This window comes from Antedon mediterranea, chromosome 2 (genome assembly GCF_964355755.1).
Source record: "Antedon mediterranea chromosome 2, ecAntMedi1.1, whole genome shotgun sequence".
NCBI classification, from domain to species: Eukaryota; Metazoa; Echinodermata; class Crinoidea; order Comatulida; family Antedonidae; genus Antedon; species Antedon mediterranea.
Window position 1 is genome coordinate 19,720,521 of NC_092671.1, and position 26,342 is coordinate 19,746,862.

General features: G+C 32.5%; 1 protein-coding gene across 3 annotated transcripts in view; it reads right to left on the reverse strand.

Annotated features, from left to right (window-relative positions):
- The window catches only part of LOC140040696 (origin recognition complex subunit 4-like), a 29,487-nt gene that overhangs the window by 1,446 nt on the left and 1,699 nt on the right, over positions 1-26,342 (reverse strand). For 2 of the 3 annotated variants that reach the window (XM_072086822.1, XM_072086823.1), the window contains exons 2-11: positions 26,024-26,227; positions 24,880-24,970; positions 24,226-24,387; positions 23,686-23,734; positions 22,536-22,684; positions 19,623-19,796; positions 16,110-16,196; positions 15,702-15,810; positions 9,077-9,172; positions 8,474-8,541 (exon numbers count right to left, since the gene is read on the reverse strand). In XM_072086822.1, the coding sequence (XP_071942923.1) occupies positions 8,474-8,541; positions 9,077-9,172; positions 15,702-15,810; positions 16,110-16,196; positions 19,623-19,796; positions 22,536-22,684; positions 23,686-23,734; positions 24,226-24,387; positions 24,880-24,970; positions 26,024-26,214 (1,176 nt within the window). In that variant the 5' untranslated portion in view covers positions 26,215-26,227. Of the gene's footprint in view, positions 1-3,284; positions 3,418-8,473; positions 8,542-9,076; positions 9,173-15,701; positions 15,811-16,109; positions 16,197-19,622; positions 19,797-22,535; positions 22,685-23,685; positions 23,735-24,225; positions 24,388-24,879; positions 24,971-26,023; positions 26,228-26,342 lie in introns of those variants that run through there. The other variant, XM_072086824.1, reaches the window with a different exon arrangement.

Here is a 26,342-nt window from a genome sequence, read left to right on the forward strand (position 1 = left end):
AAATCAAAGTAAAAAATACTGCAAGTAGATTTTTGCCAAAACACAAACAATAAACATAACATAATTACCCACTTGCATGAGGAAATTATGCAAAAATCAAAATGTTACCTCAGTCTGAATATACAGTAGCTTAAAGGACGTAGCTGGTGGTAAACCAGAAGTACCAAATGGATTGATTAGATAGGAGGGATAAATGTAGGCGTTTGAATGAGTAACATTTGGCATATAAGAAATCAGAAATCATGCAGCACCATGAAACTGCCATTGTCCTTTGCATGATTGCAGTGTCATGTCATTCGTTTCTAAAGTTTACTATTAAGTCTTAACAATAAGATTTTTATCACCTGTACATTTACATAAGTCGTTTTTGTGTATGGACATACAGTAAGCTATTTTTGTATATATTTTTGATGACCACCTGTACATGGAAATGTGTGTACTTAATACAGGACTTTCTATGACCACCTAAATTAAATTAAATTAAGCTTTCTCCTGAAATTTCTCACGGTTCGCAAACCTGGTTACAACTTGTTACAATTTCTAAGAATTTATACAGATGTGAAAAGGGTATTGATATTGAGAAATGCAATATATGCCCTCTCACATTTCCAAACAAATTTTGGTACAAACACTGGCTACAGCAATTAAACTTTAATGAAAAGGATCATACATTTTTAACCTATCATCGGAAAAATTCATGTTAAAGGTGGGTGGGCTTAAACCTGGATGAGTATAGGCAGTATCATTAGGTCAAGTAGAGAAATACATGACTTTGATTTATAACATTACCACCAACTAAAAACTTATAAAATGATACCAGTAGTTCTTTGAACATTTCTTAAGTTCTTGATTTGGACATTTAAGCAGATAATTGGTGAAGAAAAATAAAACAGCACTTCAGGTGTTGGAACACATACAAATAAGCATAGGGATTGCAGAGGGTAAACAAATAAGCTTAAGGCTTGGTGGAATATTATTAAAATACCGTAACTTGGTTTAATCACTGCAGTGTAGTGGAGACACACCAGTTAAGAAATCCTGGATCTGTCACTGCATATCAAATACAAAAAGAATCTATTTTGAAAATATGAAGTAGTAGCTACAATCGCAATCAGTAATGAACAAAAAGTATTGATGTCACATCTTGTTACATACTGACACAAATTGCTGATAGTAAGTGTAAAAGACAACAAAAAACATGAACAAAACCTCTAATAATATTGTAAGCAATTCATTGTTAAAACATTTTCCCAGGGCATAAAAATGAACTTTTGTTAAAATTTGATAGTTAAAAATATTCAACAGCTTCTTTGTAGGAGTTCAACCTTTGACTTTGTGAGCATTAGTTTAGAGAGTTCTCTTTGTTTCCTTGAACTTTCTAACAATTTTTGCTGGCAGCAACAACACTTACATTTTATTATCAAAGTCACATGCTATTATAGTGAGTTATTACATAATTAAACAAAATAGCAATGCTTGGGTGGAAATGTGATATAAAAATCTTGTTTTCATATATTTAAAATCTACAGATGTTACACTCCCTGTAACTTTGTAACCATTAATCTTGATGAAAGTGAAAATAACAAATAAATAAATGAATAACCCTTTTTTTACAAATTGAAGTTTAAATTGACTTGCTGATTTTAAAGTTAGCTTATTTAAACTTACATGTTGAGAATAGTGTATTTAAAAACATAAATTCAATTTTGGAATATATGTATGACATCCACTGACACCGAAAGTTTCCATTTCTAATGATTTTTTCGGTGTGCTAGATATTGTTTCGTTATAATAAATTCTTCTTTATCTATCTTATTTGAATTAAGTAAGTCTAAATATGAGGAAATACTTGGATTGTCCAAGTAACCATAGTAAATAGTGAAATATTTTTGGCTCCAAGATGAATGCTCTATTGACTATGCACAAGCAATACAGTAGGTATTACTTCACCTCACATAGGCATGCTACTTATTAGCTGGTTTTTCACTGACATAGCATGGGGATTCCGATGTTCAACTTTATTTTTACACTTAATTTCAGCAATAAAAAAAGTGAAAAATATTTCACTTTCAATATCCAAGAATAAACTGACTACGACAAATTATTCCGAAATATTTTAGACAGATTTTGCAGAACAAGTAGTTAGTATTAATAAACCAATAAAATTTGATAATATTTTAAGGAAATGTAATATTTTCCATATTCCTAATTTTAGGCGACCTTTTCAAGAATTAAAGGAAACACTTTTAATAGGGTTCTGCTTTACATTAAAACTATTTGTAAAGAAATATAGTTCTTGCACGTTTTGCTGGTACAGGATGCTCTACCCTTCCTATTTTATGCTATTTTTAAATGTTAAAAAGATTATCACTATTGTTTATGTTTATATCATGTGATATTAGGCTAGATTCTTCAAGACGAAAACAAACATGACGACTCCTTGGGTTCCAGACGATAACTCTTTTATTTGAACTCTTGCGCATGCGCACAACAACTAAACTAGATTACAAGTTCTACAAACATCTCTTCTCTTTAAAAACTGTCATATACTTTCTAAATGCTAAGAATAACTTTTTTACAACTTTAACTAAAATAACAACTAAGATAAAAAGACATATTAATGACAACTGGTAAGAACTGACAATAAACTTTCAATAACATAAATTACAACCTGTCTTTGTTTTATTGTTTGTAATTACATGCGTTCATTCTTAATGTTTCGTTTCGGACGGACTGCTCTCTCAGAGTTATTCTGTGTGATTTGTTTATTTGTTGGCAATTGAGCCGGTTTATTTGGAAGTGTTGTAGCTGAAGTGTCACTAACATCTATGTTTTCATTTGTTGCTTTAGGTGGTATGTCACCTACGTCTATGCTTTCATTAGTAGCTTTTAAGAACACACGATTTCTGCGAAGGAGTGATCCATCAGTAGTTTTCACCAGATATGAGCGAGGACCTATTTTCTCTTGTGTGATGGCTTTTCTCCATTCATGATGGTTTTGGTCGGGTTGTACTCTGACCGACTGACCAGTTACTAACTCTGGCAAATCTTTAGCAGTTTTATCATACTGTGACTTTGCCATCTTTCTTCGCTGTACAATGTTATCCACAATGTTGTCAACAACCAGTGGTTTCAGCAATTCTTTTGTTGTAGGTAGAAGTGTTTTTGTTCTTCGTGACATCAACTTTTGCACTGGACTGCTACCATCTTTACTGGGAGTATTTCTCAAGTTTAATATGGCTAGCTGTATATCACCTTTATCCTTTATAGCCTTCTTTATGAGCTTCTTGGCTATTTTCACAGTCGCCTCAGCTTTTCCATTACTTTGGCTATGGTATGGAGAACTAGTTCGATGATCAATGTTCCATTCTTTGGTGAAGTTGTTGCGTTCATCAGACACAAACGTCTGTGCATTATCTGTAACCAAAATAGATGGAATGCCAAATCGTGCAAAGTGTCTTTTCGAGTGTTTAATTATGTTTGATGATTTCAAACTTTTAATTTCATCCACTTCAAAATAATCTGTGAAGTAATCAACAGTAACTAAGTAATCTCGATTATTTAGTGTGAAAATGTCTTGACCAACCATCTGCCATCTCTCTGTCGGTATCGGCCACGTCATAAGCGTTTCACTTTGCTGCTTGTCCAAAAACGCATTACATGATTGACATGTCTGTACGGCATCCTTAATTTGAGATGTCATACCTAACCAAAACAAGCTGTCTTTTGCTCTCCTTAGTGTGGCATCTATGCCCTGGTGGCTAGAATGAACTTTCTTAATCATCCATGGTTGTAGAATCTTTGGGATCACTACCTGTTGTCCTTTAAATATTATGCCATTCTGCACAGTCAGCTCATCTGAGTATGGTTTTACCAGAGGTGATACCTTGTCTTTTACATCTGGCCATCCTGTATGAACCATCAGCATCACTTCTGTCAGCTCTGAATCACCTTTCGTAGCTTGTTTAAGCTGTAGCTGTGTACTCTCACTGACATTAACAAAATCTATTTGATTTATGTTTTGTAGCACTTCCATGATTTTGCTTTGTTTCTCATTAACTGGTGCTCTGCTCAATAGATCAGCTACAAACATTTCTTTGCCTGGTACATGAATGACATTAATCTTGTACCTCAGCAGTCTCAACATCATTCTCTGCAGACGTTTTGGAGCTGTATTTATAGCTTTTCGAAATATCGGTATCAGAGGTTTATGATCTGATTGCAGTTATATGTCGTCCCAATACATAATGTTCAAATTTCTCACATGCGTATACGATTGCCAAGCACTCTTTCTCTATTTGAGCATAATTTTGTTCTGTTTTTGTTAAGGTTCTTGACGCAAAACAGACTGGCTTTCCTTCTTGTAGGAGTGTTGCACCTACACAATACTGGCTACTATCACACTGTATATGCTAAAACAGGAGCAGCTACTATCAATCTTTTCAGCTTCTGAAATGCTTCTTCATGGTGAGAAAGCCATTCAAAATGGTGATTTTTATCCGTTAACCTACGTAGAGGTTCAGCGACCTCGGACAGCTTAGGCAGAAACCTAGATAAATACGTAACGCAACCCATGAATACTTGAACACCATGTTTATCCTCAGGAGGAGGCATCTCTGTAATACATTTGACTTTATCTGGATCAGGTCTTAACCCCTCATCCCCAATGATGTGACCCATGTATTTGATATTTCTCACTCGCAGTTGAACCTTTTTGCGATTTAACTTTAAACCCATGGTCCTGCATTTCTCCAAAAAAAATTTAATCAAGTTTTGTTCATGATCAAGAAGTGCTTCCTCATATGTTTTACCATTTCCATATATTACAAAATCATCTGCTATAGCTTCAACACCATTTAAATGTTCTGTTATGTCGTGAGCTCGCCGTTGCATTTCATCTGTTCAAAGTCCATAAGGAAGACGAGTATATCTGTAGCGACCAAACTCTGTACCAAATGTGGTTAATTTACTGCTTTCTTCTGTTAATTCAATCTGCCAAACGGCTTCACTAGCATCGCAAACTGAAAATACTTTAGCATTTGTCAACTTTGGCAATACATCATCTAACACTGGCAGTGCATAATTTGGTCTAACTATAGCCTGGTTTAAAGGTTTTGGATAACAGGTACGAGTTTAGCCAGATAGTAGGTTCACTGACTTTAACGATAATTCCTCTAGCCTCCATACCATCAAGCTTAATTCTTCTTGAATTCTGTTTGGAGAGGGATAGGCAGTTTTCTGATTGGTTGCTTTACTGGGGTAACCTGTGGGTCAATTCTTATTTCACAAACACCAGCAAGTTTTCCTAGTCCTGAAAAAATATCATCATAGTTATGTAAAATATCATTATATGACATCATATTAACATTTTCAACCACACAATCATCTGTGACCTTTAACAATTTCATTTTCATTGATAAATCACACCCAATGAGTGGTACCTGAGTGGTTTCTAAGACAACAAATTTGGTATTGAACCTTTGACCTTTATGCATAATCCTTATTTTACATTCTCCTAATGTACTTAATCTCTTGCCACTATATAATTTTACCATAGTATTTGTTTTGGATATTTTGCAATTTTAATTTGTTGGCATCTTCTTTGGATATTACATTACATGTGGCTCCTGTATCTATTTGGCACACTTGTTTTATGTAGTTGCACAATAAGGATATTGTTATCTTATTACATTTATCACTTTCAATGTGGAACAATGAATCATCTGTATCTCCATGTTCACATGTTTTGGTTTCTTTCTATATTTAGGTTTGTCTTTAGATGACTCATTTGGCTTATTGCCTTTACACACCTTTGACCTAGCAAAGTGATTATCCCTTTTACACCATAAGCAGAGCACTGACCTCTCTTATGATATCTAGAGCAAAAATCAAATTTATTATTTTGTGTGTGAGTAGCTATCTTGCTATCATTATTTCTAACAAATTTATGTTTAGCTTTAGCTTGCATAGCATTTACATTTTCATTTTTACCAATTGAATTGTTCACGCTTTTCAATGATATCTTGCTTTGCATGATTGCCTCATGTTCTCTTCCTCTTTCTATCACTTCTGTTATCGGATGTTTGATTGGCTTCGGAAGCAATTCCTTTCTAAAATCATCATATGGTGTACATAGAATGACCATTTCCATTAGTCTCTCATTTAGTTCATCATTACTGAATTCACATTTGGCACCCTTTACCCTTAAACGAGATATGTAGTCGTTTATAGGCTCACATTGTTTCTGTAGTAGGGTACTGAATTCTAATCTATGTACACGGAAGCTTACGGAATGCTTTTGCATCTACATCAGTTTCAAAATATTTAAAAATCTCATCTGGATCTTTCTTTAAACCAGAATTCCGTAGTCTGTCCATTCCATGATCACCAAGCCCTAATGTTATTTTTATAGCTTTCTTTGCTGCATCTGTTACTCCCTGATCTTCCATATACAGTGTAATACGATCTTTGAAGTTTAAAAATGCTTCTGCTTTATTTGAAGCTTCCCAGTTCATAGTTGGCATCCTTACACCACCACCGGTAGCCATTTTAATTCTGTTCTAGCTAGGGTCGGTTGTGTAATGAGTGTTGTGTTGCCGTAGCGCGAGGACGCTACCACACAATTATAATTAACAGTCAGTTAAGCACTGTTTATCCTAGGCTATTTTCCAATTCAGAACCTAGTGTAGAGATTACCCTAAATGTATTTCTTGTTCCTAAGGGTACAATACCTTTGGTCTTGATTGTGTTGCTCTAGATTTTACTACCACACACGTGCACATCTATTTATTGTTCGTCCACTCTCTAGGCTGGACTAGCCTTGATTTCCACCGTGTTTCAGAATCGGCACCAAACGAAAGTTTATTAATTAAAATGTTTCAGCTTGTTACAACTATACCTCGGCGGCCTAGTTGGAGTATCGACTGTATTAAGAATGTTTTCGGACCACTTCTGACACCATGTTTATGTTTATATCATGTGATATTAGGCTAGATACTTCAAGACGAAAACAAACATGACGACTCCTCGAGTTCCAGACGATAACTCTTTTATTTGAACTCTTGCGCATGCGTACAACAACTAAACTAGATTACAAGTTCTACAAACAACTATAAAGAGGACATTGGTTTTACTGATTGTATGAGTGATATACTACCAATATTTTGCAGCATAAAAAAGTGTTGCACTGGAGTTGTTTTTAATATCTCTTTAGTAATAACATTGTTATAATTCAATCTAAATTAAAAAAAAAAAGTGTACTTTATTCTCTTTATATCTTAATTGGTCACATTCATTTAAGCTTATCTCACCTATTCATGCCAATTTTCCCCCAAATTTCAATATATATAGTTAATTATAGCATAGCATGCATCTGGTTTCCACACACATATTTTAAAGATGTATTGTCCCTTGAAACACAAAAAATGAAAAAAAAAATATTCTAAATTTAAATTGACCATATCAAAGTAATATTAAAGTTATTACACTATTCACAAGTTTACGTAATTAACAGGTAAATTAATTTGATTACATTTCGTCTGGAAAATCGTCACGAGCGAAAGTAAGGAAGTCAAAGTTATTTTCTGAACAAAAAAACGTCCGTATTTCGGTTAAATTTTTTTTTGTTCAACTTATTTTGGTGAATAACTATTATGATACTTCAAAATGACCCACTTTTTTTTGAAATATTAAAAAAAAATTTTTTTTTAATTAGTCAAATGGACAATACACTATTCACAAGTTTACGTAATTAACACTAACAGGTAAATTAATTTGATTACATTTCGTCTGGAAAATCGTCACGAGCGAAAGTAAACAAAGATTTCAAACCATGAGTATGCATTATGCATGATGCTAATTAGGATTTTTTACAACTCGTCGTGGTTGAGAAGGTGTTTTCACACAGATCGCGAGGAAGTTTTATGATTATGCATACAGAGTAGCCAAACAAGCGCGTTGCATTATGAGATATGTTTTGATCAAAAACTTTGACTGGAACTCAAAAGTTATTTTTTGAACAAAAAAACGTCCGTATTTCGGTTAAATTTTTTTTTGTTCAACTTATTTTTGGTGAAAGTTAATAACTATTATGATACTTCAAAATGACCCACTTTTTTTTGAAATATTAAAAAAAAATTTTTTTTTTAATTAGTCAAAGGGACAATACATCTTTAACATTCTTGAGAAATGAAGGTGTAGATTGGTGGTTAACATGACTTCCAATCTCAATATCCAAGATTCAATCTTGACCTACAGTGTCAGGGTTTGTTATTGTCACAAATTTTTCTACTCCATTCTGGGTTTTTATAACTAATGATGAAATATTATTTCAATTAACGAACACTAGTTATTTATGATGAAAATTACTGAATCCTTTTACTTAATAAACCTACAATTTGTTATATTATTGTTTAAAACATCTCTACTTCACAAGTATAATTATTCAATGGAACACTTTGATTACAAACATTACCTTGAGCACAATTGCCTTGTCATAGGATTGAATTGAATGTGACTTCTTCTGTACAAACTTCTGATATTCTATACAAAAATACAAACAAAATTTACAGTAAACCGTGTATACTGGTGGCAGATTCAGGCCTTTGATAATAACGAGTGTGAGAATACACTATGTAAGCTTCACCATCGAGGTAAAGGTGTTTCTTTATACACTATATGTAAAACCAGGTTTTCTCTGCACCACTCTCGGCTATTTACAATGTTGTGCAACATGCACTCGGCTGCACATCGTGTATGTCACACCATTGTAAATACCCTCAAGTGCACCGCATCTCCACTAACACACTCTGACTTGTGCATTATTTGTATACTATAATACATCAGCAGTATAATTGAGTAATTATATTGAGTATAATTACTTCATTTTTTAAACACCAGTGGTATTACAGTTACCGCTACATATAAATGTAAATTTCAATATGACTAAATAGGCAAGGTCAAACTTAGGAATGGGATAATTCATTTTTTCATTAACTAGAAGAGGGAAAAAATACCATATTTTTACATAAGGTTAGCATTTTAGAATATTTAGGGACAAATTAAGAAAGAAACCAACCATTGTAAACCATTTCAAAATTGAATGGATCTCCTTCTGTTATGTCCATTAAATGTCGCATTGCAATTATGAGGCAAAGCTGTAGAACGGATACTCCTTCAAAATATAAAAAAAAATAATGTCATCAAAATGAAGCAGGTAGATAGCAATTTCGGAAGGGAATTATCTGAGCAACAAAATATTAACGTGTTGAAGAAACGTGGATACGTAGAATATAGATGCGCACTCTTTTAAATGTCATGAACTATAACGCAAAATATGAAAATACAACTTTTATAATTTAACTGGCCATATGATGACGTCACAACATCCGATGCGCAAAATTTGTACATGAATTCGTATCTACAATTCAACAGCTTCCAGAAAAAGTTTTAATCATGAGTATTACTTTTCATTCTGAGGAGTTATAACATATTGAAATGTACTGTAATGATGAAAATAAGTGAACCAAGTAATTCACACTTTCGATCATGATGACGTCATCACAATTTAAAATATGGTAAATCATGCGAAAGATAATTGATTGACCTAGACAATATAAAAAAAATAGGGGGAAATGAATACGGATAAGTGGAGATGGGCTCTCTACTAAATGTGATGAGCTAATAGGCAAAAAGATCCTATATTTCATATTTGAGTGGCCATACGATGACGTCACAATGTCCGGTTAACCATATTGATTCATGATTCCAGAATATGTAATTAAAAAAAAGTTCACCACGTAGTTTAACAAGGCCAACAGCCATAAGTCGCGCGCTAAAATGCATAGTGATACCGGACCGACAGACAGACCGACCGACCGACATAGTGAACTATAGAGTCGCGTCCACGCGACTAAAAATCTATGACTGTTGAATTTTTTAACTTTTTCATCAAAACGTGCGCAAATTGTCCAATTTGATATGCTTGTATGACGTAATTTTAAGTCGAAATTGTTTAAAAGTTGGTAAAATTACTAGAAAAGGCTAGAAACATAACATAAAGCACCCAAAAAAATTGGATTTTAACACTAAGTGCGCACCGTGCTCGCACATGGAATTTTTGATATGCTCACAATGACATGAAACGCGTAGAAAGTTGATTAGAAATTGATTTTTGCATTGTGAAAATTTAAACCGAGTGTAACTTTCTGTGAAACATGCCATTTTTTTTTGGACATAAATTTACACTTTGCTAAGTATCAATTTAAATTGTTGTATGGTTATCGAGCTATGTTAAATATCATAAATTCATAAAATTGCACGTAACTTACGCTGCGCGACTCTAAAGTCATATAACAAAGTTTTTTTCACATACAGCTACAGGTCAATCTTTTGACAAAGTTATACAATCTTATGTTGGTCAGAATTAGAGATACGCTGCGAACAAAGTTCGTGGAAAGAAAGAATATAGAAAAAAATATTGTGACAATAACAACATACACCCCATTGTACACTACTCAGCTACCAATAAACCTGTAATAACCTTTAGTCTGCTTAAAAAAAACATGTAATATTCTTAAATACATCCACAATACTTATAATTTGAATTAAAATCTTGTAAAATTGTAGAGTGCAGAGAGACCAATAATATTGCCTGCTTGGAGGTGAAATATAACATTTGACATCCACAAGGGAATGGTTGCTTTCGAGACTGTATCGCAATGCAACGCTGAAGAAAAACATAGTTCTGAGAGAAATGTCAAATGTTATATATATAATGTTTATTATAAAATATGCCAAATATTAGCACACCTGGCTGGGTAGGCCTCTCTGCTGGGTTGCAGGCTAGCCTAACTAGTTAGGCATGTTAATAATGTGCTAAATAAATTAAGCACATACAGTTTAAATTACAAGAAAACGGACAAAGAGAAGCAAAGTTATTAAGTCAAAACAAGTTGGCTATCGCCAAGCAAGAGCAACAGATGACGTCATAGCGCTGAAGCTTTAGTTAGCTATCATCCATGTGCACCACTTATTATCACAGTGCCAGCTCCGGCCACATGCTCTTTCTGCGATGCGTGTATTAATATATTTATACCATCATTTACTGACCCAGCAAAAGTATTTAAATGTTTCCCACTACAATTTTACATATAAATACAACTTTCATAATTTTGTGGTTCTAACAACTTGGATAAAATGTTTTAACATTTAAAACTCCTAGGTCTAGGTTGTGCGGATGAAACAAATGTACATTGAGGGAAAACCCTGTTGCATACACAGTTGAATGAGGTCATCCAGTGGTACTGGTACCGATCAACTAGATGTGCCATTTATCATGAATTTTATGTGCGAGATCAGTACCATTTCCATCCATCTAAGGATTTTGTTAGGTAACCAAGTCCTGGCGTCACCACTGGACCGAAAAAGTTCTGTCACCAAAAACTAGTCAGTGGAATGATCAATCTCCTTACATCGGCAGAATTAGACCTCAGGCCACTATGAAGAGAGTTGTGCTTATGAACCAGATTCTTAAGATACTTACTGTAGGCTGGAGTGGATCCATAAATACAATTACAGTTAGACATTAACCAAAATGTTAAATTTAATTTAGTCAAGCCAGTTTTGTGGATGGTGCAACGGCTAAATTACGTTCACATATTTACATATTACAGTAGTGGTAGTTTGCAATACACAATCCTATTTATAATTAAAGTGAAATTATTGGTGCCGCAAATCATTTTAGCCATAAAATAGGTACATGCTCAAGGCTCTGTCCGACCACGGTTCTGTTCTGGTGGTAGTCTTCTTGGATAACCTATTGCAAATTTTGGAAGAGTAAGACATTACCTTATTGTACAGATTCACTGTCGCACTGTATACTAGGTAATGTTTTTTAGTTAATTTAATTCTGCATACTGATTGTTATTCAATTTTGTGAAATCTGTTTTTTTGTGTGGAAAATCATGGACTGGAAGATATCTTAAATATAAGGGATTCAGGCTTAAGCTCTGTCTACACTATCAAACTATTGTTTGTGTCCAAATATGGTAATGATATGCCCAAATATTACATCATCATGTCCATGGGCACATCACATGTTTTAAGGAACCGTGCCTGAACAGGTGTGAAAACCCTTTATTCCTGTTGAACCAGAAGATATACATTTTTATGAATGATATCATGAAATGATACATTTAAAAAAGAGGTCAACAGCTTCATCAACTTCACTTATCACATCCAATTAATTACATGACAATGTTCTACTGTACTATACAATTCATTAGACAGGTGTTAGGTCACTGCACAAACAATTTGTATGGATTGTCTCACAGTTATTTACTGTAGTAATATTTTAAGTAAATGGTTATACAATTTTTTTTTTTAAAGAATTTTATAGGAATTTATTTAGATTTAAAATCATTTCTGTAATTGCGAAGAATGATAGTAGTCCTACATCACAAAAGAAAATTGCTGGCTAGATGTCAGTCAAAGCCAAAATTATCTTTGACATGTCATATAGAGCTACAGTAAAACAGCTCTATGCACTTTTCAGTGAAAGTCCAATAATTGTCTTTTTTGAAGTATCAAAAAAAGAAGATAAAACTATATATATTACAATTCTGAGTAAAACATATTAGATTATTTATTACTAGTCAAAATAAACGAGATTGAATTGAAAGAAATAATGATGTTGTGCCTTTTTTTTGCAAAACACAATTTTACATACATTTTTTGTAGAGTAATCATATAAATATTCTTACTAACCCAGTAGTCAATTATTCAAGTATATACTATAATATACAAAAAAACCCAAAAAAAACCTGACTGACATAATAATTTCCTTATTTTTCAGGAGGCAAGGTACAGTGTTTGACACATTCATTAGTTAAAGGAATATTTATTGCCACTAGGTATCCATAACATATTACTATTTTTACAAACTTAATTAACGTGACAAAAAGTTAGGCTGTCGTGTTTACATAAAATAAAACCTTTGAATGGCAAGGATTTTGTCATAACATGATATCATTAGTGGAATTTAATTTTGTTTTCATGGTCACAGCTGTCTTCTTTCATCACGAGTTTGTTGTCATCGCTTCATTAATGTTCTCGTTTTTTTGTGATTGAATGTACTTTTATTTGTTTTATTTTATGAAAACAATGTTACTTTTTTAAACCAAATTAATTAACTTTGCAAATTATGATATAATTAATAGAACAAAAGAGTAAGATAAGAACAATTATTGTAATTATAAATAAAAACTATTTCAATATATACAGTATGGTTTCAAGCTGTCTAATTGCTATATTTTTAATCAGAGTCATTCAATAATCTTTTTATATTTCCACATGTAATTGTAAGTCGCTATAATTGCTGGTGGTATGTATAGGCAGATATTGAATGGGGTTGATGGCAAAATGGTTCAAATTATAGACGGGTGTTTTGCTTTTCAAAAACGTGAATAATGGTATAATGGCAATGATAATATGATTACTGTTTGTGAACCGTGTATTATCTCCATAGGGAACATGCTACATACAATTAGGTCATTAACGTTTATCCTGTAATACTCGCAATGGAATATTAATAATTTTGCCGATTCTGAATGAATGAATTGATGTGTGAAAATAGTAATATATTTCATTTCATTTATTTGGCATCTCATCAATCAACATAAAGTATAAAACATCAAGATAAATATATAAACATCTTAAACATTAAAAAAACATCAATACAAATTAATAATTTGGCACCTATATAATAATTTTGCAATTCCGAAAGCTCGCACAGATGCTGGTAAATTTAGAATTTCTTTTAATGGAGCTCAACTTTGGAATAATTTACCCTTAGTTATAAAATGTACCTCTTCTAGATTTAAATTTATAAATGAAGTTAAATGTTTACTTTTACAAAAATATTAATGTTAGCCCTTGTTTACGTTATTTCTTTCATATAGTTGCTGTTTCTTTCTTATTGAATTATTGTTGATAGATGAAAATGTATGCATTATGACTAATTTATTTTTTGTGACAGGAGTCAAACCTTGATTAGCGAAAGCTATTTTTTGGCTCCTTTTCACAAACACATACATTGTATTGTATTGTACTATTTATGTATGATGATGTGAATAAAGTAAAGTAGTAGTAATATAAGTTTACCCTCCTGTAAGAAGACAGTTTTCCAGAATCAGTTAAATACTTTTTAGGTGCTAGAATTTTTTAAAAGGGAAGGACTAGTTCAGAGAAGAAAGATGGAATGACAATTAAGACATAATTAATTTACTTTTTTTTCTAGATTTTCATTATAAATCACGTGTATAATCTATACAATAAGAAATAAAATAGAATAAACAATACGGATATTAAAAAAAAACTTATTTTGTTTCGTTTCCCAAGGTGAGACTCAACCTCGGTACCTTGACACGAGCACAGACCACCATACACAACTGACTATAGATTCCTCCGTGTATTTACTATGCTTTGGTGTAGATAGATTATTACTGCAATGAATCATAATTTTTTATTATGATTTAAAAAAATGATGCACTGTTAATGTATCTTTTAACTTTAATATGAACATTTTAAAAAAGGAGGTTAATGTTTGTTAAGTTTGTTATTTCGTTCCAAGAAAATTTCAAACATTGTTTGTCGAAATTAAATTGTTTTCATTTAATATGCAATTAATGATGACATAATCAACTTTTTTTCTCTCAATTTCATAATAAATCATACATGAGATACATATACTTTACGAAAATGAAATGCAAAATAGGGGTTCCCAAGCATTCTGACTATATTAAATTAAAACTTTAGCGCATTTTCACCATTTTGTTAATTTACACGTGCGTAGCCTGTCACTTTTGATGTGCTCGTATAACATAATTTTAAGTTGAAAAGTGAGTCAAATAAAAATGAAATTACAAAAAAAAGTTGTAAAACACAAATTGGGTAAAAAGAGTGCGTGATAATGTGTGCAAACACCTACACAGTCATGGCAATTTTTGAAACGCTTAAAATTACCCGAAATGTACTCTAATTTCAAGAATATGACAAAGACATGACAGAATGTTTAGAATACTTTATACGTGACCGGATTAGCCATTAGTAATGATTAGTGTACAAATTGACTATAAGTTGCTAGAAAGGATAAAGGGCACTGTTTTCTTTTCAGTTTAGTTTGATTGATTTGGAAAAAAAAAATGTACATAAATGTTAAGTTCATATTATCATGTGTTACTAAATTTTTGTATAAACCGACAGTATGAAATGCAAAAATTAGCTTAAGTTTGCTATAGGACTTCCACAAATTTTTGACCTGCAGTGCTCGGTATTTATGCGGGTCGTTGATTTTGTCCATATTGATTGCGTTTTACCAAAGAAGTCTTATTTTTAAACCAAAAATCCAACTTAACAATCTAAAAACTGCAATTTTAAACATGTTTTTTTTACTGTATTACTAAGAAGCTTTCGATTTGCAATGAACTAGGACCATTTGTTTCAAGCCATCATTCACTGAAAATCAAAATTTGTTTGCTACGATCATACAAAAATAGATACATAATTCAAAGTCACCTGGTCCTAGAATCGATAAAATTTGGTCCAACGTCTTTGATATCATAGGCCCTAAAGCTTTCCACTATCTCAAACAGGGCGTTTATAATAAATGGGCAATCAATATAATTTTGTTTTAGTTTACTTACCATGTAGCAAAGCAGGCTTTGCATCTAATGATCGTAGTTTTGAAACTTCTACAAAGTTAGCAGCTGATAAATGTGGGTTAAGTGCTGTCACTTTTGAAATTGGATAAATCTAAGTAGAAATAAACAATCCACTGATTCATACTCAACTTTGTTAAGATGGTTGATCTTCACAATATTCAATCAGAGGTATTGAATCTGTGTAAGCCCCCAGGACTCAATGCTTTTAATTATCTGTTTTGTAACAAAGGAATTCATAAGAACAGCTTTACATTTTATTTTATGAATGTTGCATGGTACATTTAGGGGCAGCAGTGGTGACAAATTGATGTTGCTTAATTAAGTTCAAATCAATAGCAAGTAGAAGGAACATTCATTGTTTTATAAAATTTCATCATTTTGAAAGCTTACCAATACCAAGTGAAGAGAGCGAATATCCTTGTGTAGATCATAGTGCCTCTGAATAACATCAATTATAGTTGTGTTTTTAAATGCCATCTATGTCAATTATTAAATATGACAATTATAAAGAAAAAAATTCAAACATTAGTTGAAAATATGAAATTTAATTATCAGTAATTATCTTATTTCCAGATAGATCTCGTCTTTTCCACAATATCAATGTAAAAATTTGGAAAGATGCATAACTTTTATTTCTCATCCCACTTTTATTTCACATTGATGTACACATTGTATAGATGCATAAATATAATGGGTTCTTAATGTACAAAGCTGGGAGTGGGTGCAAGTGAATAATAATATTAATAGAAACAGAAGGACCACCTTAATACTTGCTGTACCTTAATACCTGCTGTACCATTGTCAACATGGCTGAATTTGAACAAGAAAACTGGGTAGCCCAAAACTCATGGAAGATGCCCAGGTGTACACTGAATCTCCATTTCAAAGTGGTTATCCGAGAACGAAACTCGGATTAAACAGGACATGCAGTTTCAGTACGAGTAAACAACAATTTTGGCAAATTATTATTGCAGCATTGTGCATATAAGGAGGGTTTGTCAATTGGCTGGGGTCTGTTTTTATATTTTCATAAGTGAAATATAAGCTAGGGTGAGAACGCACATCCTCTCTAAATTAGTCTCTACTTATTTGATGCCATAGTCTGTAGCATGGTACATGTACTTCACTATACAGGAGTACTGTACATTTGATATGTAACTGGGTGATTTTTTCTTATGAATTAATTTATCTCATAAAGCTAGTTTAATCATTTATATTTAACTTTATTTCATAAAATGTACCTAAAATAAAATTTGTAAATTTCAACATTCATATGTGTTTCAATGTATCACGATAATACTAATAAACCCCAAATTTATGATATTTTGGTTAAATAACAACTATCGAAAAATAAAGCTGCCACTTTCTCAAAGAACTGTGTGCCAGGAATATACGGCAAATATTCTATTAGGGTAGGGTTTCTGTTCAACCAAACCTGCTGAGCACCTACTGTAGTAAAAAGGAGTTTTCGCAGGAGCATGTAACAGATGACGCCAACATTCTACTTATTTGCATAACAGTTGCGTTAAGGTACTTATTATCTTTCATTTGGCACTTCAACGGGAGTGTAGAACTCAACACACGCAACATATGCGACTCGTATAAAAACATGAATACCTTAGAGACTAGGCCTAGCTAGACATGTTAAATCATGCATACTGGCTAAATGCTATTATCACCCAGACTGGGTGATAATAGCATTTAGCGATGAATAATAATATAATAATATTTATTTGGTCATCAATGTAAAAATAACCAGGAATGAGAATAGGCTAAAGCCCAAACAGATTCTGCACTCACTCCATACAATACAAACAGTTAAGATAAAACCATATACAAGAAAAATACAAATAAACTATACATAACATGAAATATAGTGTTTTGTTAGAGCAGCCTTAAATATTGAAATTGTTTGTGAATCTTTTATGTCATTTGGTATTTGCTCCCATAGTCTAGGAAAGGAAACAAATACAGAATTAGGAAAAGTATTGCCTTTCGAATTCCAACGTAAAAGCCTACCCAGACATCTTTCACTAGTTTTAATATACTCATTGAAAGAATGGGGGCAGTAAACCTTTCAACAACTTAAATCCTAATGAAAGTCTATGTAATTTAAACAAGTCATCAATAGATAATAATTCAAGCACTTTCAACCTATGAAAATAAGATGTGTCCCAGGAACCTTCCTTTCTAAACATTATTATCCTTGTTGCTTTCCTGTGTATACTTTCTATTCTATTAATATGTGATTTCTCAAATGGTGCCCACATTGAACAACAGTAGGTAATCACTGGAAGTAATAGAGCTTTGTATAAGTCAATAATTCTTATTGACAACAGAAAGTTATGTAAAAAAAGACACCTTTGCATGATTTATTGATGCAAAGAAGGCATTTGATCGTGTAAACCGTGACTGTTTATGGTTTAACTTAGGAAGCATTGGTATACATGGAAATCTATTTAAGTGGGTTAAAAGGTTATATGATAATGTTAAGTGTGCTGTCAGTGTCAGGGTAAATGATCAATTGAAAAACTGGTTTGATGTCGAAATTGGTGTGAAACAGGGCGGTTTACTTTCACCTGTACAATATCTTCATAAACAGCTCGGGATGTTGAGGTTTGGTGTTATAAGACTGTTTAAAGTTGTTATTTTATTTGATGTTTTTATCCGTGTCTATTTTAATTGTTATTTTTATATATTTGTTCACTCATAAGCCAGAATTGGCTGGTCTTATAAACAAGAGTGTGATTAAATAAAAAAAATAAATACAACAAATATGATGATGGAATACCGGCTATTTTTACAAAAATTATCATGCAAAAATTGGGTTACAAACAGACTTTAAAGGCCATTTTACACAGATGAGCGGTAACGATAAGTGGTAATTGTAAGTGGAAAACTGCGTGGCTTTTCCTATTTACGCTAGGCCTACTACAGCATTCCTATTTATTGTCCGCTTTGACTCGATGGACTCGCGCTAAAAAGTTGTTGATAGATGACGTCATTACAATAATGTCGTTGGTTGGCCAGAATTCACAATTACCGTGCAGTATTTTCACAAAATGTTTATCTTGAGCGGATTTCCAGTGTTCGGTGTAAATGGTCATAAGAAATAACATAGGTTACTGCTCGTCTGTGTAAATTGGCCTTAATAGCCAAAAAAAAGTAATGGTTGCATTCTAAGTTGTGTAACATACAATACTATCTTTTATCTATATCTAAAATACCAAGCAGCTGTCTGTTTGTATGGCTTGTTATATGTTTCTTAATGCATAAAGGGAATTTCCCCTTTAAGTACATTTTCTAGGTAAAAAAATGATGCATAGTCCACCTGTTATATTTTTAGGTGAAATGTGCCCCAGGTCAATAACTATAATTAGTCACGCTAATATGTGAAAAAAAATGGTTTTCTCTGCTGGAAAATGTTAAACACATGAGGAATACCTAGTGAATCAAACATTTGAAAAGGATGCATGTGATGTCATGAATATTAGCCAGAGCACAATGGCAATAATCAGGAAAAATCAGCATTTAAAAGAAATAAATTATAAATAGTTTAACTTATAAATTGTGAAAAAAATCGAGGTTGCCTTGATAATTTATTTACCCTTTCATCGATTATTGAGAACAGAAAGTTATGTAAAAAAAGAAACATGCTTTATTGAAAAAAATTTCTCATTCAAATATAAAATTAGACTTTAAAAAGGCACTGCAATGTGTGAGGGCTGAAAGAATTTGGTGACCGTCAGACTACATTGTCAGAGATTAACACCCTGGTGTGTTACACTCGTTCAGTGGTGCCCCAGGGCATGCATGGGAAGCTATAACTTATTTTTGGGGGTCAGATGTGGTGTTTAAGGGGTAAATATTTAAAATTCACCAAAAATTAAAAAAGGAAATTACCTTTACTTTATTATTCCATTGCTTCATGAAACATTTATCTTGAAAGTCATTAGGTAACTGTAATTTGGTTTCAGCAACGTCCATAAACTCTTCAAAGGTTAGCGTGTTAAAAACATGTATTTGACGGTGAGAAAAACGAGACTTTACCCTTTTTTCTAGAAGTTCAACAACATCCTAAAAAATAAGTTTGATGTATGTTAATATAAAACAACCCAAAAAAGTTCTATATTTTAAACTTGGTTTACATTAGAAAGTTGAATAAATAAAGTTTGAAATATAGAATCATAATGACTTTTACATTATCATTTACTGTACCTAAAAATAGTTATATATCTGGATAAAAAATTAGATTGGTTTAAAAGTTGTCAACAAATATACTTTATTGATGGCTAAACTGGCCATGGAACAACTACTTACCCGGGTAAATAAGCCAGAATAACAGAAACCTCCAAAATCAACTGTTTAATAGACTCAAATGTGTATTTATATTTTAATACTTTACTTGTTTTCGGAGTTCAGCATTTGCTGGATACAAAGTCGAGGCTAGGCTATGCCTATAAGCCCCTCTTGAAAACATCAAATCTTGAATACAGCGCAAATTTTAGAGGGTGGTTGGAACATGCCTGTTCCGAGACCTGGCTTAAATTGATTTGTTGATCTTGAAGATACAATGCTTTTCGACCAAACAAGTCTCTCATCCAATTTGTGCATGAAAACTTGCATTTTAATTTGAAAGAGTGACCACGTGTTCTGACATCTTCATCAAGTTCAAGAAAAGAGATTTATTATCCACACCGTGTAAAAGTTTTAAAATCTGTATCAAATGAGCTCTTTGCCTTCTGTATGTCAGAGTAGGTCAGAGAATTATTTTATGAATAAGGTATATGGTGTATATGGAAAAAATAAGTTCCTGGACGTAATAGATAGATCCACCTTACAATTAAAAACAACGTTACAGTATTCAGGGTAGGATAAATAATAGCTTTATATAAACGAAAAAAACTATCCATATTTAAAAACTTGAATGCTTGATATACCATGGCCAACTTCTGATTTGCTGTCATTGCCACATCTGCCACATGTACATTAAAAACAAGTTTAGAGTCAAGAGTAACACAGAGGTCTTTTTCATGATCAACTTCATTCAACAAGAAACCACGCATGGCGTACAGATGTTTATTGTTTTTCTTCCCAAAGTGCATTACTTTGCACTTTCCCTCATTAAAAGGTAATTGCCATTTGTCAGACCAGTCACATGCTCTCTCTAAATCTTCTTGTAAAACTTAAGCATCATTCACACTGCTTAGTTAGTATCTGCAAACATGCATACAGAGAAAGAAATAACAGACCAGTTTAGAAGTTGACCTCTAATACCCAATGCACTTATTTTCAGAAGGAGTCTATGTTGAGGCCAACTATCGAAAGCCTCCTTGTAGTCAAGATAGATACAATCAAAACAATCCTGATTATCAAAATAAGAAAAACAAGTACATTAAATAATTGTAAAGCACGGGAACGACCCTGACGGAAACCAAATTGTTCATGACAAATATTAGTGAGTGATGTTCAAGAAAATCCAATAATTCCTTCCTGATAATTCTTTCCATAATTTTACCAACTACCGAAGTTAAACTCGCAGGTCTATAGTTGCTTGGGTCAGACTTTGCTTCTTTTTTAAAAATTGGTACCACTGTAGCCCGTTTCCAACCATTAGGGATGGCTCCTTCTTGAAACAATTTTGTAAAAATAATATGGAGGGGGATAGCAAATGAATCCAGGTCCAACTGTTTTAGTAATATTCAACGTAGATAAAATCATTAAGATTTCGTCACAAGGAAAGTAAACTTGAGATAAAAAATCCTCTGAAATGTTATCAACAGTCGGTACGTTTGAAAAAATTTCGTCAACAAATACACTACTAAAAAAGGTGTTTAACAAATCAGCCTTATCTTTGTCATCAGACACATGTCTTCCATTCTATCAGTTAAGTTACCTCCAAAAAGAATTTTGTGAGATTTTATCTCATTTTTTTTTTATTTTCAAAGTCAGATTTACTATATTGAGTCAGACTAACTTAAGATCAGAAATATCATTTGAATTACGTGTGATAGTTTCATCAATACATTTTATGTCTTTGAGAAAATTTTCTTGTGTTTTACCAATCGTCGACAACGCTTTAAAAAAACCACAAGCAGACTTATTACAGGTACGACAATACCAATGAAGACCCTGTTCACCAGATGAAATAACATCAAATAATGACTTGCCTATGTCTTGATATGAACAAAAAATTTAAAACAAAACCCACACATGCCACACGTTACTTATTGATTATCAACAGCTTTAATACAACTACCACATAGGCCTAGATCAGGTACCGAATCATCCCCCATTGAGGCCAACGCCGACCTAAGCTTACAGTCTGCCTACCACCACCAACATAGCCTCCACTAGCCATCCTTAAAAATCACAACAATCTTTAGAACAGAAAGACTATCAGTCAAGCTATAATGATCAAAGATCAAATAGCGTTATGTTTTAATAATGATAGTAAAAAGATCTCCAGACTCCGAAATCACAAACATGACCAACCACCGTTAGTGAGCCCTCTATCATCGACAATCAACATCTATGATTTAGTGCATGTGATTGTCGGACTGAAACTAAATCTTATTCAAACTTTTGAGCTGACGGAACTGAAGTGAACCAGTGTGTGAGTGCTAATGTCGACATATGAAACTAATTTCTACTGGTACCCAAACTGCACATTTTCGTTTATTTCCTTTCTGTAAAAGTGTTCAACTCAACATAACTCAACTGTCTGTTACTTTGCTCAGTTGCATTTAATTGCTTGCAGCACTTATGTGGACATAGTTGAGTATAGATATAAGCCCACCTTTAAATCCCCCTTACCAGTCTGCAAGTCAAGCCAATAACCACAATAGGCGTCTGTGCTGATTGACAAATGTCAAATAGATTATATAACAATGTTTGGTTATGATGATGGGCGAACAGGTCAAATTCATCAAGTAAAAACAACACAGGCTTGCTTTCCTTGCTGCCTACAATTAAATATAATTATAAAAAGTAGTTTAGTTATATTTTTGGAACATTTTAGGTCGTTTTAATCAACTAAAAAACGTGCTAGTTGTGACAAATTGTTATGGTACATTTCACAAATGGACAATTGTTTGTTGTTAAGGCCCAACCATTTTTTCCATGTGAAATCTATTCTTTCATTGAATAATAATACCAAATCTGATTAGTGCCCTAAATATATCTTCAGAAAACTGAAACACATTTCACATGGTCTGGGTCTTTGGAAGGTGGTGGTGGGTGAATGCCACTAAATCACTACCTCCAAAGATTTTGATATACTATAATATGCTAAAATGTTACCTATTATCTTATTTGGTTCTGAAGTTTAGGATTTTCAAATGATCAATATTGGACACTCTAATATTATAGTATATAACCTTGGTAAATTTCTGTTAAATATTTTAGTTTCAGTTAACTTTTTAAAAATTTTTGTAGAGACTATTAAACTTGGATAGACACAGAATCTCATATCAATACTATTTGTTTCAACTAAGAAAGGCAGAAATGGATGAAGAATAATGGGACAGGTAAATACAATTTTTATCTGGTTTTGGTTATGTACGGTATGGCAACGACAAAATATTGATCTAATTTGTGTATGTTCATACACGTTGGGTTGCTTGCTTCAAATAAATTTTACAGACCAGGAGTCTAGGGAAGAATAATAAGTAAATTATAGGTGGCAGCAAACAGGTTATGAAAAATATCTTTTTATTAAAAGATTGTACAAACATACAAACTATTATTATATTTTTAGAATAATTTTCATAAAAAATGTGTGTCAAGTTGTAGGCCTAGTCTGTTATGGAATTATGGTTTTTGGAAAACTCAACGAGCACATGTGCTCCTGTGATTTCACACAGATTGTAATACAGTACTGAATATGCAACAAACATCAGGAGATTTAAATTATTACAAACTGTAACTTTAATTAGTAAAATGTCAAGTTGTTTAGGATTCATACCTGCTTTCAGGGCATCTAGTAGAAAGGCAAGATTTTCAGAAAACGAACCCTAGATGCAAAATTAAAAAATGTGTTATTTTATTTACTGAAATCATGACACTTTGGGGATGAAAAAATCTAGCAAAGAAAACTACAGTCAGGCCCAAATAAATCATAAAATAGACTTTATAAGATGATTACCATCACATTACAGGGTTCTCACGAGGCTGGTCGCCCCGTCCGGCACTTAGAATTTGCCACTGGCAGAAACAGGATTTCGATCGTTTGAAATTGTCATTAATAAAAAACATTATTTATTATAATTTATTTGGTTTTATGTGCAAATCGAAGAATATCGTACAATTACCCACTTCCCCACCTTACAAGGCTGGCCGGCAATCCTTTCTTACTTTGACTTTGATTGTATTATTCCGACGAATACATTTATATAGGTTATTATTAATAGGTGAAGATTAGAATAATGACGCTAAGGAGGATGTTGATGAAGGTCATACACGGTTACAATCAAGAGCAAGTTTTGTTTTGGAAGAACGAACTTACAAAGACTTTATCACCAACTACATTATCCAGCTTTAGCTGCCTTGTGATCTCTTTTAGTGCAATTCTATCATCTGTTTGTAACAAACCATTCAAATGTACTTGTAACAGATTCTTACCAACATCAATGGCCGCATGTACCTCTTTGAGAGTATCCTTGATCAGCTAAAAGAAAACAAAAATTAACACAAAAACTGAGAAACAATTTTCCCATTATTTACCAATGGCGACCAAGTAATAAGGATGTAGGTGTGGGATGATTAAAAATTTAAAGATAGCTGGGAAAATATAGTAATAATAGTACTTTGAGGTGGGTCCTGGTACGGTACTGTAAGTTAAAATTATGTTGAGTAGAACTTAGGCCTTGAAATAAGGGTGGGTGGGTGGCATGTCCCTGCACATCTCCACCAAGCACAATTACATCCATGAGTAAAACATTTTCTATTGAAATATGTATACAACTTCATTCTTTATTCAATAAAATATTTAAAAATCATCAAGAATGTAAAATTTCCAGGTCATCGCCTGTTTTACCAGGCAAATGCAGGAATAATTCATTAAACATTAAATATACTAATCAAACATATACAAACAAATATAAATTTTTGTTGTCATTAATTTTTATAGGAATACAAAAAAATAGAAATACGATTTTACCATTGATTTGCCTGCACCTCTTGGGCCAATTAGCAAAGCAGAATTACTTTCACCAAGTTTGACACATCGTTTTAAAATTTCTAATAAATGTCTGAAAAGTAAGTATCATATTTATTGTTGTAGAGGGTTTTTATTTGAGGAAAGCATTTATTTGTGGGAGTTTATTATTGCTTTCATTCAAGGGAGGGGTAATAGTAGTGTACCTCAGGAAGTAAAATAAAACTATTATTTAATTTAATTGAATGCATTTATTCTTATACAGTGCATTACATTAAAACATCTTTAAAAAAGGTATAGGCATGAATTGTAAATATAATATCTGTTTAATTGTACATAAATCAAATATTTGTAATAGAAATAATGATGGAAATGAATTTCCCTTAAAATAGTCTAAATACAAAGTTTTGCTAAATTCTGCTATAAAAACCAGGAAGACTTTTTTCAGTAGTTTAACCTGATGTAATAACATGTCCGGTGACTCCCTAGAAGGTGAAAAAAGATGGTGGAATATACGGTGGATAATTTTTGCCATAGCATGAAAATAAAACTCTGAAGTTAATAAAAATACTAGAAATGTAAAATTTATACTGTATTAAGTATTATTATTTAGTCATTCTGTTTTTACCACACCGTTTATTTGTTATAGTTTTTTAAAAATGCCTCTCTCTTTCTTTACAACATTTGTGTACAAAAGAATAGAGATTTTACTGTGTAATTTGAACTACTGTATCCCACACTGAAAGAAGAAGAAGAAAGTGCTTATTTTCAACAAGCTTGTGTAACACAATCCCAACAATTATGAAACATAAGGGAAGCAATTAATCTGAATGCAAATAAAACCTAAAAACATGTTAAACATCCCAATTTTTGTTAATAGTTTAAAAAAGATTGTGATTATTTATTATAAAAAAAAACTTAGTGGCCATGTTTTTGTTAATATATTGACAATCATCAATTGAAATGTACCGCTTGACCGCTTAAATTTTGACTTTATTAATATATCTGTGATAATTTTTTCTTACTTTGTCTGTTTTGTTAATTGAGTCTCTGAAAAAGCTTATTGCGTTGTAGGTGATGCCACAATTTTTGGAAATAATAATAATATATATAATATCAAAACACAAAAACTATCGAACTACTATACTTTTTTTGTTCCTTAAATGCATGAGTTTCGGGTAGCTGATTGTCAAACAGTTTTTCTCTGATACTTTTTTGAAGGATGTCATAGTTTTCATCAGTGTTTTCTTGCTTGATTCTGATGCCTTCTTTACGAACCTTCACTGTTGACTCTTCTTTTTGTTTAGATACACGCTTTCTAGCTGGAGTTCTTGGCATGATGTGTTCAATTCTATTTTCAGAAACCAAGCCCCAAAAAAAAAAAAAATGTAAATTTATGAATACAGTTATTTCAACAACATACCTTTTCATTTGCCAGTGACAAATTGCAAATTGAACAAAAATAT